Source organism: Bombina bombina, chromosome 11, assembly GCF_027579735.1.
Source record: "Bombina bombina isolate aBomBom1 chromosome 11, aBomBom1.pri, whole genome shotgun sequence".
NCBI lineage: Eukaryota > Metazoa > Chordata > Amphibia > Anura > Bombinatoridae > Bombina > Bombina bombina.
The window spans coordinates 2678154-2692098 of NC_069509.1; the positions used below are offsets into that span (position 1 = coordinate 2678154).

Consider the following 13945-nt stretch of genomic DNA (forward strand, 5'->3'; position numbering starts at 1 on the left):
TATATGTTTTTCAGACATACAATAATGCAAAGCATTTTTCCTACTTAACATGCTCACCTGCCAATCAGTTTCACCACACTTTGATTGGCTGGTAATAAATCATGCAATTAATGGTCCATTTTATAAAGCCGGTAGGCACCATGCTTGCAACACTTCTAATTTTTTATCTCTTGAGAAAGTCTGGGCGTTCTCAGACGAAACGCGTAGAGTTTGTTTTATAGCTGTATGTTATACTATAACACAGTTTGGATGTAAAGATACCTTTATATGCAGTTTTTATTTGTGCATTTTGTAAGTAGCCATTTGTACGTGTGCTCTTACACTGAATTAAAGAATACTACTCTTGAATTGGGCTGCGCCTGTCTTTGCTTTCTTTTCACAACCTACGACATTGAGATAGTCCCCGATATAAGGTGGGTCAACGAGTTTGGTTATCCACCAAGAACCTGAAACTGCATTACCCCTGTAAGAAATTGGGTCGTACTTTTTTGGACCTTTTGTCATTACCTCCATTACTAACCCGGTTACGGTTACATTGGAACTCCCACCTACACTGAGGGTACATCCCACCTTCCATATTTCTCTGGTAAAACCTTGTCTCTCTGATGTGCCTACACTCAAGGTTCTACCCAGTTCTTCGGATATGGTTTCCCAGGAGGAGTTTCAAGTCCATAGCATCCTTGACTCCCGTCTTCTTCGTGGTCAATTGTTCTACCTGGTCCATTGGATGGGCTATGGTTATGAGGAGGATTCTTGGGAGCCTGCTTCTAACCTTTCGGCTCCTAGGCTTGTTTCCTTATTTCATAGGAGGAATCCAGACCGGCCTCGTCCTTGAAACCTCGCTGTGGTTTCCTTTGGGGGGGGGGGTTATGTGAGAATTCACATTTACTTTGACTGTTGCGCTATACCTTTAAGAATCCAGCACCTCCCTATAAAAGACACATCCTTCCTTGCTTCATTGCTGGATTAATGAAGTCTGTGTCCTTACTTCAGTCACTTCCTGTGATACTCTCTAAAGAATCTAAACTAACCTCTTGCCTTAGATCTCTTCAGTTACCAGAGACTTACGGTAGTTCCAGAAGTATTCCTTCCTACTTGTCTGCCATTCAGCACCTGCAGCAACCGCTTCACAGCTATCAGCCGACACAACAGCAAAGGCGCCTACGTCATCAGCTACGGCCGCCTCATCAATGCTGCGCCTCTCCCCTCTCAGAGAGGCTGGGAAAGCTCCGTTACACGGATTGCATGAGCGGTGTCTGACCATTCCAGCTAGGAACCGAGTGGGTAAATACTTATTAAGTAACAAAGTCTAAAGGCATGAACTGTAATTTACCTTAAGCCGTGTAATATCCTTCTGTTGTCACAACAAACCTGACTTCAGCTCATACACTTACGGCTATATTAAGTCACATTTGTAACTTGGGAAAATCCTTGTGGTTAGTTACTTTCGTGACACACTAACAATATTTTCAAAATAACGTTGACTTATATCAAATATTATAGAGTGAATCTATGTCTTTACAGTAATGGATCATGGACTCTCACCACCTATATGAAAGAAAACATAATTAATGCATGATAAAAAAAATTCTTTCATGGTGGTGAGAGTTCACGAGACCCCACCCTGTTTTATTTTTTGTGGTGGTTTTTTTTTTTTACCTGGTCCTATTATTTTGCTCTTATTTCTTTAGCTACCTCTTTTTTATTTGGCTATACATTAGACTAGTTTACCAGTAAGATTGGAGGGGTTTTATATAGCTCTTTGGGTTTGGGAATCTTTGCTTCCTAGTGGCAAGGAAGAGTAAATCCTAGGAGTAATGGATTGTAGACTCTCACCACCAAAAAAAAAAAAGAATTTATTAGGTAAGCATAAATTATATTTTCTGTATAAACCTGGACTTCCAATAAAGGTTCTGTTTTTATAAGAGTGCTTGTGGATATTGCATTTGTATGAGGTTTGCAGTAACTCCTCTTTAGATATGATATGAGTTTTGGATCCTTATTGAAATTGTGTATGTTTGGTATTTTTACATTCACATGCTGCAAGGAGTCATATTTCTTTCATGTAATTAGCAAGAGTCCATGAGCTAGTGACGTATGGGATATACATTCCTACCAGGAGGGGCAAAGTTTCCCAAACATTAAAATGCCTATAAATACACCCCTCACCACACCCACAATTCAGTTTTACAAACTTTGCCTCCTATGGAGGTGGTGAAGTAAGTTTGTGCTAGATTCTACGTTGATATGCGCTCCGCAGCAGGTTGGAGCCCGGTTTTCCTCTCAGCGTGCAGTGAATGTCAGAGGGATGTGAAGAGAGTATTGCCTATTTGAATGCAGTGATCTCCTTCTACGGGGTCTATTTCATAGGTTCTCTGTTATCGGTCGTAGAGATTCATCTCTTACCTCCCTTTTCAGATCGACGATATACTCTTATATATACCATTACCTCTGCTGATTTTCGTTTCAATACTGGTTTGGCTTTCTACAACATGTAGATGAGTGTCCTGGGGTAAGTAAGTAAGCTTATTTTCTGTGACACTCTAAGCTATGGTTAGGCACTTTTTTATAAAGTTCTAAATATATGTATTCAAACATTTATTTGCCTTGACTCAGAATGTTCAACATTCCTTATTTTTCAGACAGTCAGTTTCATATTTGGGATAATGCATTTGAATCAATCATTTTTTCTTACCTTAAAAAAATTTGACTTTTTCCCTGTGGGCTGTTAGGCTCGCGGGGGCTGAAAATGCTTCATTTTATTGCGTCATTCTTGGCGCAGACTTTTTTGGCGCAAAATTTTTTTTCTGTTTCCGGCGTCATACGTGTCGCCGGAAGTTGCGTCATTTTTTAACGTTTTTTTGCGTCAAAAGTGTCGGCGTTCCGGATGTGGCGTCATTTTTGGTGCCAAAAGCATTTAGGCGCCAAATAATGTGGGCGTCTTATTTGGCGCTAAAAAATATGGGCGTCATTTTTGTCTCCACATTATTTAAGTCTCATTATTTATTGCTTCTGGTTGCTAGAAGCTTGTTCACTGGCATTTTTTTCCCATTCCTGAAACTGTCATTTAAGGAATGTGATCAATTTTGCTTTATATGTTGTTTTTTCTATTACATATTGCAAGATGTTCCACGTTGCAACTGAGTCAGAAGATACTTCAGGAAAATCGCTGCCCGGTGCTGGAGCTACCAAGCTAAGTGTATCTGCTATAAACTTTTGGTATCTGTTTCTCCAGCTGTTGTTTGTACTGATTGTCATGACAAACTTATAAATGCAGATAAAATTTCCTTTAGTACTGTTACATTACCTGTTGCTGTTCTGTCAACATCTAATTCTCAGAGTGTTCCTGATAACATAAGAGATTTTATTTTTAAATCCATTAAGAAGGCTATGTCTGTTATTTCTCCTTCTAGTATACATAAAAGTCTTTTAAAACTTCTCTTTTTTCAGATGAATTTTTAAATGAACATCATCATTCTGATACTGATAATGGTTCTTCTGGTTCAGAGGTTTCTGTCTCAGAGGTTGATGCTGATAAATCTTCGTATTTGTTCAAGATGGAATTTATTCGTTCTTTACTTAAAGAAGTATTAATTGCATTAGAAATAGAGGATTCTGGTCCTCTTGATACTAAATCTAAACGTTTAAATAAGGTTTTTAAATCTCCTGTAGTTATTCCAGAAGTGTTTTCTCTCCCTGATGCTATTTCTGAAGTAATTTCCAGGGAATGGAATAATTTGGGTAATTCATTTACTCCTTCTAAAACGTTTTAAGTAATTATATCCTGTGCCATCTGACAGATTAGAGTTTTTGGGACAAAATCCCTAAGGTTAATGGGGCTGTCTCTACTCCTGCTATATTTTTAGAGGATGTTGCTGCAGCTTCAACTTTTTGGTTAGAAGCTTTAGCGCAACAAGTAACAGATCATAATTTTATAGCATTATTATTATTCTATAACATGCTAATAATTTTATTTGTGATACCATCTTTGATATCATTAGAGTTGATGTCAGGTATATGTCTCTAGCTATTTTAGCTAGAAGAGCTTTATGGCTTAAAACTTGGAATGCTGATATGTCTTCTAAGTCTACTTTGCTATCCCTTTCTTTCCAGGGTAATAAATTATTCGGTTCTCAGTTGGATTCTATTATCTCAACTGTTACTGGAGGGAAGGGAACTTTTTTACCAAAGGATAAAAAATCTAAGGTAAATTTAGGTCTAATAATCGTTTTCGTTCCTTTCCTCACAACAAGGAACAAAAGCCTGATCCTTCATCCTCAGGAGCGGTATCAGTTTGGAAACCATTTCCAGTTTGGAATATATCCAAGCCTTATAGAAACCCAAAGCCAGCTCCTAAGTACCCATGAAGGTGCGGCCCTCATTCCAGCTCAGCTGGTATGGGGCAGATTACGTTTTCTTCAAAGAAATTTGGATCAATTCCGTTCACAATCTCTGGTTTCAGAACATTGTTTCAGAAAGGTACAGAATTGGCTTCAAGTTAAGGCCTCCTGCAAAGAGATTTTTTTCTTTCCCGTGTCCCAGTAAACCCAGCAAAGGCTCAGCATTTCTGAAATGTGTTTCAGATCTAGAGTTGGCTGGAGTAATTATGCCAGTTCCAGTTCTGGAACAGGGGCTGGGGTTTTATTCTATCTCTTCATTGTACCAAAGAAGGTCAATTCCTTCAGACCAGTTCCGGATCTATCAATATTGAATCGTTATGTAAGGATACCAACATTCAAGATGGTAACTGTAGGACTATCCTGCCTTTTGTTTAGCAAGGGCATTATATGTCTACAATAGATTTACAGGATGCATATCTGCATATTCCGATTCATCCAGATCACTTTTAGTTTCTGAGATTCTCTTTTTAGACAAGCATTACCAGTTTTGTGGCTCTACCGTTTGGCCTAGCATCAGCTCCAAGAATTTTTTCAAAGGTTCTCGGTGCCCTTCTGTCTGTAATCAGAGAACAGGGTTTTGGTATTTCCTTATTTTGGACGATATCTTGGTACTTGCTCAGTCTTCACATTTTCGCAGAATCTCATACGAATCGACTTGTGTTGTTTCTTCAAGATCATGGTTGGAGGATCAATTTACCAAAAAGTTAATTGATTCCTCAGACAAGGGTAACCTTTTTAGGTTTCCAGATAGATTCAGTGTCTATGACTCTGTCTTTGTCAGACAAGAGAAGTCTAACATTGATATCAGCTTGTCAAAACCTTCAGTCACAATCATTCCCTTTGGTAGCCTTATGCATGGAAATTTTAGGTCTTATGACTGCCGCATCGGATGCGATCTCCTTTGCTCGTTTTCACATGCGACCTCTTCAGCTCTGTATGCTGAACCAATGGTGCGGGGATTACACAAAGATATCTCAATTAATATCTTTAAACCGATTATACGACACTCTCTGACGTGGTGGACAGATCACCATCGTTTAGTTCAGGGGGCTTCTTTGTTCTTCCGACCTGGACTATAATCTCAACAGCTGCAAGTCTTACAGGTTGGGGAGCTGTGTGGGGGTCTCTGACGGCACAAGGGGTTTGGGAATCTCAGGAGGTGAGATTACTGATCAATATTTTGGAACTCCGTGCAATTTCCAGAGCTCTTCAGTCTTGGCCTCTTCTGAAGAGAGAGTTGTTCATTTGTTTTCAGATAGACAATGTCACAACTGTGGCATACATCAATCATCAAGGAGGGACTCACAGTCCTCTGGCTATGAAAGAAGTATCTCGAATTTTGGTTTGGGCGGAATCCAGCTCCTGTCTAATCTCTGCGGTTCATATCCCAGGTATAGACAATTGGGAAGCGGATTATCTCAGTCGCCAAACGTTGCATCCGGGCGAATGGTCTCTTCACCCAGAGGTATTTCTTCAGATTGTTCAAATGTGGGAACTCCCAGAAATAGATCTGATGGCTTCTCATCTAAACAAGAAACTTCCCTGGTATCTGTCCAGATCCCGGGATCCTCAGGCTGAGGCAGTGGATGCATTATCACTTCCTTGGAAGTATCATCCTGCCTATGTCGTTCCGCCTCTAGTTCTTCTTCCAAGAGTATTCTCCAAGATTCTAAAGGAATTCTCGTTTGTCCTGCTGGTAGCTCCAGCATGGCCTCACAGGTTTTGGTATGCGGATCTTGTCCGGATGGCCTCTTGCCAGCTGTGGACTCTTCCGTTAAGACCAGACTTTCTGTCGCAAGGTCCTTTCTTCCATCAGGATCTCAAATCCTTAAATTTTAAGGTATGGAGTTTGAACGCTTGATTCTTGGTCAAAGAGGTTTCTCTGACTCTGTGATTAATACTATGTGACAGGCTCGTAAATCTGTATCTAGAGAGATATATTATAGAGTCTGGAAGACTTATATTTCTTAGTGTCTTTCTCATCATTTTTCTTGGCATTCTTTTTGAATACCGAGAATTTTACAGTTTCTTCAGGATGGTTTAGATAAAGGTTTGTCCGCAAGTTCCTTGAAAGGACAAATCTCTGCTCTTTCTGTTCTTTTTCACAGAAAGATTGCTATTCTTCCTGATATTCATTGTTTTGTACAAGCTTTGGTTCGTATAAAACCTGTCATTAAGTCAATTTCTCCTCCTTGGAGTTTGAATTTGGTTCTGGGGGCTCTTCAAGCTCCTCCTTTTGAACCCATGTATTCTTTGGTCATTAAATTACTTTCTTGGAAAGTTTTGTTTCTTTTGGCCATCTCTTCTGCCAGAAGAGTCTCTGAATTATCTGCTCTTTCTTGTGAGTCTCCTTTTCTGATTTTTCATCAGTATAAGGCGGTGCTGCAAACTTCTTTTGAATTTTTTACCTAAGGTTGTGAATTCTAACAACATTAGTAGAGAAATTGTGGTTCCTTCATTATGTCCTAATCCTATGAATTCTAAGGAGAAATCATTGCATTCTTTGGATGCTGTTAGAGCTTTGTATTATTATGCTGAAGCTACTAAGTCTTTCCGAAAGACTTCTAGTCTATTTGTCATCTTTTCCGGTTCTAGAAAAGGCCAGAAAGCTTCTGCCATTTCTTTGGTATCTTGGTTGAAATCTTTATTTCATCATGCCTATGTCGAGTCGGGTAAAACTCCGCCTCGAAGGATTACAGCTCATTCTACTAGGTCAGTTTCTACTTCCTGGGCGTTTAGGAATGAAGCTTCGGTTGATCAGATTTGCAAAGCAGCAACTTGGTCCTCTTTGCATACTTTTACTAAATTCTACCATTTTGATGTGTTTTCTTCTTCTGAAGCAGTTTTTGGTAGAAAAGTACTTCAGGCAGTGGTTTCAGTTTTAATCTTCTGCTTATGTTTTCATTAAACTTTATTTTGGGTGTGGATTATTTTCAGCAGGAATTGGCTGTCTTTATTTTATCCCTCCCTCTCTAGTGACTCTTGCGTGGAAAGATCCACATCTTGGGTAGTCATTATCCCATACGTCACTAGCTCATGGACTCTTGCTAATTACATGAAAGAAAACATAATTTATGTAAGAACTTACCTGATAAATTCATTTCTTTCATATTAGCAAGAGTCCATGAGGCCCACCCTTTTTTTGTGGTGGTTATGATTTTTTTGTATAAAGCACAATTATTCCAATTCCTTATTTTTTATGCTTTCGCACTTTTTTCTTATCACCCCACTTCTTGGCTATTCGTTAAACTGATTTGTGGGTGTGGTGAGGGGTGTATTTATAGGCATTTTAAGGTTTGGGAAACTTTGCCCCTCCTGGTAGGAATGTATATCCCATACGTCACTAGCTCATGGACTCTTGCTAATATGAAAGAAATGAATTTATCAGGTAAGTTCTTACATAAATTATGTTTTTTCCAAAGGATCGCCATGTTTTGCCTTGTGGGTGGGAGACTCTGTTATAAATGACATACACTGCTGTATAACAGATATCTTTATCCTGTACCCACCAACTTACAGAGCTTCCCGTGTTGTGTTTCAGATGAAGTTGCCTGTGTGTTACCATCACAGTGCCAGGCTGCATGTGGCACAGATATTGGATGCTCAAACATCGCATATCCGAAGCTGGTTGTGCAACTTATGCCAAATGGTCAGTGTGTTCTCCTGCCTCTCCCAGTCTATGGGTGCATTTGTTCTTGTACCAGATGGTCAATGTGTTCTCCTTCCTCTCCTAGTCTATGGGTGCCTGTGTACTTGTGCCAAATGGTCAGTGTGTTCTCCTTCCTCTCCCAGTCTATGGGTGCCTGTTTACTTGTGCTAAGCGATCAGTGTGTTCTCCTGCCTCTTCTGATCTATGGGTGCCTGTATACTTGTGCCAAATGGTCAGTGTGTAATCATTCCTCTCCCAGTCTATAGGTGCCTGTGTACTTGTGCCAAATGGTCAGTATGTTATCCTGCCTCTCCCAGTCTGTGGATGCCTGTGTACTTGTGCTAAGCGATCAGTGTGTTTTTATGCCTCTTCTGGTCTATGGGTGCCTGTGTACTTGTGCCAAATGATCAGTATGTTATCCTGCCTCTCCCAGTCTGTGGGTGCCTGTGTACTTGTGCTAAGCGATCAGTGTGTTCTCATGCCTCTTCTGGTCTATGGGTGCCTGTGTACTTTTGCCAAATGGTCAGTGTTTTCGCCTTCCTCTCCCAGTCTATGGGTGCCTGTGTACCTTTGCCAAATGGTCAGTGTGTTCTCCTGCCTCTCCCAGTCTATGGGTGCCTGTGTACTTGTGCTAAGCAATCAGTGTGTTCTGCCTATCCCAGTCTTTCGGGGCCTGTGTACTTTTGCAAAAGGTTGGTGTGTCCTCCAGCCTCTCCCAGTCTATGGATGCCTGTGTACTTGTGCCAAATGGTCAGTGTGTTCTCCTGCCTCTCCCAGTCTATGGGTGCTTGTGTACTTGTGCCAAACGGTCAGTGTGTTCTCATGCCTCTTCCAGTCTATGGGTGCCTTTGTACTTGTGCTAAGGGATCAGTGTGTTCTCTTGCCTCTTTTGGTCTATGGGTGCCTGTGTACTTGTACCAAATGGTCAGTGTGTTCTGCCTCTCCCAGTCTATGGGTGCCTGTGTACTTGTGCCAAACGGTCAGTATGTTATCCTGCCTCTCCCAGTCTATGGGTGCCTCTGTACTTGTGCTAAGTGATCAGTGTGTTCTCCTGCCTCTTCTGGTCTATGGGTGCCTGTGTACGTCCACCAAACGGTCAGTGTGTTCACCTGCCTTTCCCAGTCTGTGGGTTCCTGTGTAATTGTGCTAAACATTCAGTGTGTTCTCCTGCCTCTCCCAGTCAATGGGTGCCTGTGTATTTGTGCTAAACAGTCAGTGTGTTCTCCTGCCTCTCTGTCTATGGGTGCCTGTGTACTTCCACCAAACGGTCAGCATGTTCTCCTGTCTCTCCCAGTCTATGGGTGCCTGTGTTCTTGTGCCAAATGGTCAGTGTGTTCTCCTGCCTCTCCCAGTCTGTGGGTGCCTGTGTACTTGTGCCAAATGGTCAGTTGGTTCTCCTGCCTTTCCCAGTCTATGGGTGCCTGTGTACTTGTGCTAAATGGTCAGTATGTTCTCCTGTCTCTCCCAGTCTATGGGTGCCTGTGTACTTGTGCTAAATGGTCAGTGTGTTCTCCTGCCTCTCCCAGTCTATGGGTGCCTGTGTACTTGTGCCAAATAGTCAATGTGTTCTCCTGCCTCTCCCAGTCTATGGGTGCCTGTGTACTTGTGCCAAACGGTCAATGTGTTCTCCTGTCTCTCCCAGTCTATGGGTGCCTGTGTTCTTGTGCCAAATGGTTGATGTTTTCTCCTGCCTCTCTGTCTATGTGTAACATAAATATACCAAAATAGTACAAAAGAAATAAGTGTGAAATAAATGTTATAGTATAATCATACAATATAAAATAGATAAACAGTTAAATAAAAGTTTATAAATAAGGATATATTTGCTCTCTCTGGATTCTCAAGTCTTTCGTGTTCTTCTGTGTGTTCTCAAAGGAAAAGAAACAAAATACACAACATAGTGTAACTCTGTAACCACTTTCAGGAAAAATGATACACTTGTTTACGAGTGATTACTCACATTTGTTGGAGCTTAAACCAAGCTCAGGGAAATGCGCACACCCACTTTATACTGGTGGGTAAACCGTTACTCTCACGCAAATATGATAAAATATGGTATTTATTAAAAATATAAAAAGCATCACAAATGCACCACAAACACCTTTCACAGAGGACAAGTGAGCAATAATATATGCAGTATTACTCAGAAGAGCAGTCCAAGTCCTGGATGGAAGTGGATAGAGAGTCAGAAACTTAACCGCAGACCATCCACCCTGCGTTCCCAGTGGGAATCGCTCCTCCCCCAGGTGTATAAGCAAATGTAAAGACGCACTGGAGAGTCTTTCATTAACAGTTCCGACGTACGTTTCGCTGAATTAGCTTTTTCAAGGAATCCTTGAAAAAGCTGATCCAGCGAAACGTACGTCAGAACTGTTAATGATAGACTCTCCAGTGCGTCTTTACATTTGCTTATACACCTGGGGGAGGAGCGATTCCCACTGGGAACGCAGGGTGGATGGTCTGCGGTTAAGTTTCTGACTCTCTATCCACTTCCATCCAGGACTTGGACTGCTCTTCTGAGTAATACTGCATATATTATTGCTCACTTGTCTTCTGTGAAAGGTGTTTGTGGTGCATTTGTGACGCTTTTTATATTTTTAATAAATATCATATTTTATCATATTTGCGTGAGAGTAACTGTTTACCCACCAGTATAAAGTGGGTGTGTGCATTTCCCTGAGCTTGGTTTAAGCTCCAACAAATGTGATTAATCACTCGTAAACAAGAGTATAATTTTTCCTGAAAGTGGTTACAGAGTTACACTATGTTGTGTATTTTGTTTCTTTTCCTTTGAGAACACACAGAAGAACACGAAAGGCTGGAGAATCCAGAGAGAGTGAATATAATCCTTATTTATGAACTTTTATTTAACTGTTTATCTATTTTATATTGTATGATTATACTATCTCTGTCTATGTGTGCCTGTGTACTTGTGACAGATGGTCAGTTGGTTCTCCTGTCTCTCCCAGTTTATGGGTACCTGTGTACTTGTGCTAAATGATCAGTGTGTTCTCCTGCCTCTCCCAGTCTATGGCTGCCTCTTTACTTGTGTCAAACGGTCAGTGTGTTCTCTTGCCTTGCCCAGTCTATGGGTGTCTGTGTACTTGTGTTTGGGTTAGATTAAGATTAGCGCCAAATTATTATCCTTATGCTCCCTTACAGGTAATTTTCCCTATGATTACCAATTTACAATTATAACAACACCAAAGTAATACAGTTCAGGAGCACTAAAAAAGCTTAAAGGATAATATGGAGACATATTAAAGTAATAAGTGTAATTTATTTGCTAAAATAGCATAAAGATTATTGCAATTTCTCCAAAAAAAAGTGATAAAACAGTTTTGAAAACAAAGGCAGAGGACTATTCACTAAAAACAAAGACAAAAATGTATAAATAATATTTTAATGAGGGACGTCTCCCTGTGCAATTTATATAGGTAACAGATGATTACTATGGTAGAAATTTATACCTAACCTTTTAAAGTATTAATACACTTTAAATCTTACTCCTGTAATTGTAGATTTAAAACCATGTGTTTTACCTTAATCCACCTTATATAATATTGGATATAAAAACAAAAACAAAAATAAAATATCTTTAAAATGATTCCACCTTGATGTTATTGTAACAGATTATCAAATGAAATGTTCATCAAAATATTCCAGTTTTAAAAGTTCATTTTGTCAATGAAGATGTTTCGATTTAAAAGTCATTTAAACTGCAAACCGATACACTTTTGTTCTCAGAATGATGTAGATTTGTAAGTATATAAATTTGCAACTTTTAAATTTGTAACACTTGAATTTTTGCAAGTTGAATTTTTGCAAGTTGTAATAGGCAGTGTTATTGTGGTGTTTATAGGGCTTACCGGGTCTTCTGACACTTTCTGTGTCTGGCGATTTTCCAAACTATCTTACCGGGAAGTTTTCTGTGCCTCTTGTCAGCCTTCCAGTCTTGTACAATACAAGATTCTCCTGGAACCTGATTCTCAGAGCCTGTTCTTGTCTGTGTGACCCCGGTGTTTCGATATTCTCTTCTTTGGCTGTCTCTTGCTGTCAGTTACAGCGGCAGGCTTTAGGACTTGCGATGCACGCTCCGGCGTGTTGACAGCTCATTCAGAATACAAACGGCCGTTTGTTTTAACTTTCTTCTTCTTCCCCCGTACTCAATTGGTATTTGAGATCTTGCAGGGGATATGCGAGCTGTGGTGGGTAACGTCCACGCGTTTCGCCAGTCGGCTTTATCAAGACGGATGTTTTGTGATCTGTTGCCCGGTATTTTACTAAAAATTCAAGGTGGATTTTCTTGGTTATATACATCTTCTGGTGGTATAAACTGGTGTATATTTTATCTTAAGTTTATAAGGTGAATTATCACATTTTTGTCGTGTAAACATTGTTATTTTGTTTTTCATCATTATTTAGGTTGATCTAACTTTCTTCTTCTTCCCCCGTACTCAATTGGTATTTGAGATCTTGCAGGGGATATGCGAGCTGTGGTGGGTAACGTCCACGCGTTTCGCCAGTCGGCTTTATCAAGACGGATGTTTTGTGATCTGTTGCCCGGTATTTTACTAAAAATTTAAGGTGGATTTTCTTGGTTATATACATCTTCTGGTGGTATAAACTGGTGTATATTTTATCTTAAGTTTATAAGGTGAATTATCACATTTTTGTCGTGTAAACATTGTTATTTTGTTTTTCATCATTATTTAGGTTGATCTTAAAAATTTAATTATTAGTTCATATTTATTTACAAATATAATTATTATGTACAATGTGGTTGTGAGTCTAAACTGTTCTAGCTTATATTTAACCCATTTGTGCAAATATGTTACTGAAACCTCCTTTCTTATGCTTAATATATATCTTCTATAAGCCATCATATTAAAGTGTAAAATCTTTGGTACATTTGGAAATTTTATCATTCTTACATTTTATTTTTAAATACTTCTGGCGGTCCGGATATATTTATAAAATTGAGAGGAATTTTTTTTCAGAGGATAGAGAGGATATTCTAAAGGATTTTTTCTCTTGTTAAGTGTGTTCAGTCCACGGGTCATCCATTACTTCCCAACAGGAAGTTGCAAGAGGATCACCCAAGCAGAGCTGCTATATAGCTCCTCCCCTCACATGTCATACCCAGTCATTCTCTTGCAAGTCTCAACAAAGAAGGAGGTCGCGAGAGGAGATAGGAGTTTTTTATCTAATTATTCTTCAATCAAAAGTTTATTATTTTAAAATGGCACCGGAGTGTGCTGTTTTTTTCTCTCAGGCAGTATTTAGAAGAAGAATCTGCCTGCGTTTTCTATGATCTTAGCAGACGTAACTAAGATCCACTGGCTGTTCTCACACATTCTGAGGAGTGGGGTAACTTCAGAAAAGGGAATAGCATGCAGGGTTCCCCGCAAATGAGGTATGTGCAGTAAATATTTTCTAGGAATGGAATTGACTAAGAAAACACTGCTGTTACCCATATGATGTAAGTACAGCCTTTAATGCAGTAGTAGCGACTGGTATCAGGCTGATAAATGTATGCGCAGTTGAGTTAATTTCTAGGGACTAGAATTTGACTGAGAAAATACTGTTAATACTGAAATAAATGTATGAGCCTTAACTGCAGTAGAAGCGACTGGTAGCAGGCTTAGTGATAACTTTGCATAACACTGGAAAGTTGTTTTAAAACGTTTACTGGCATGTTATTCGTTTTTTGTGAGGTACTTTGGTGATAAATCTTTTTGGGCATGATTTTTTTCCATATGGCTAACGTATATTTCTGCATAGAAACCGTTGTAACAGGTCTCCCACTGTTGTAATATGAGTGGGAGGGGCCTTTTTTAGCGCCTTGTTGCGCAGTTAAAATTCTAGCACAGTCTTCCTGCTTCTTCCTCCTTGA

General features: G+C 39.7%; 1 protein-coding gene across 1 annotated transcript in view; it reads left to right on the forward strand.

The window, feature by feature from the left end:
• SLC5A2 (solute carrier family 5 member 2) overlaps nucleotides 1-13945 on the forward strand; it is a 520185-nt gene that overhangs the window by 233246 nt on the left and 272994 nt on the right. The window contains exon 6 of the mRNA XM_053694827.1: nucleotides 7942-8049. Within this exon, the coding sequence (XP_053550802.1) occupies nucleotides 7942-8049 (108 nt within the window). The remainder of the gene's footprint in view (nucleotides 1-7941; nucleotides 8050-13945) is intronic.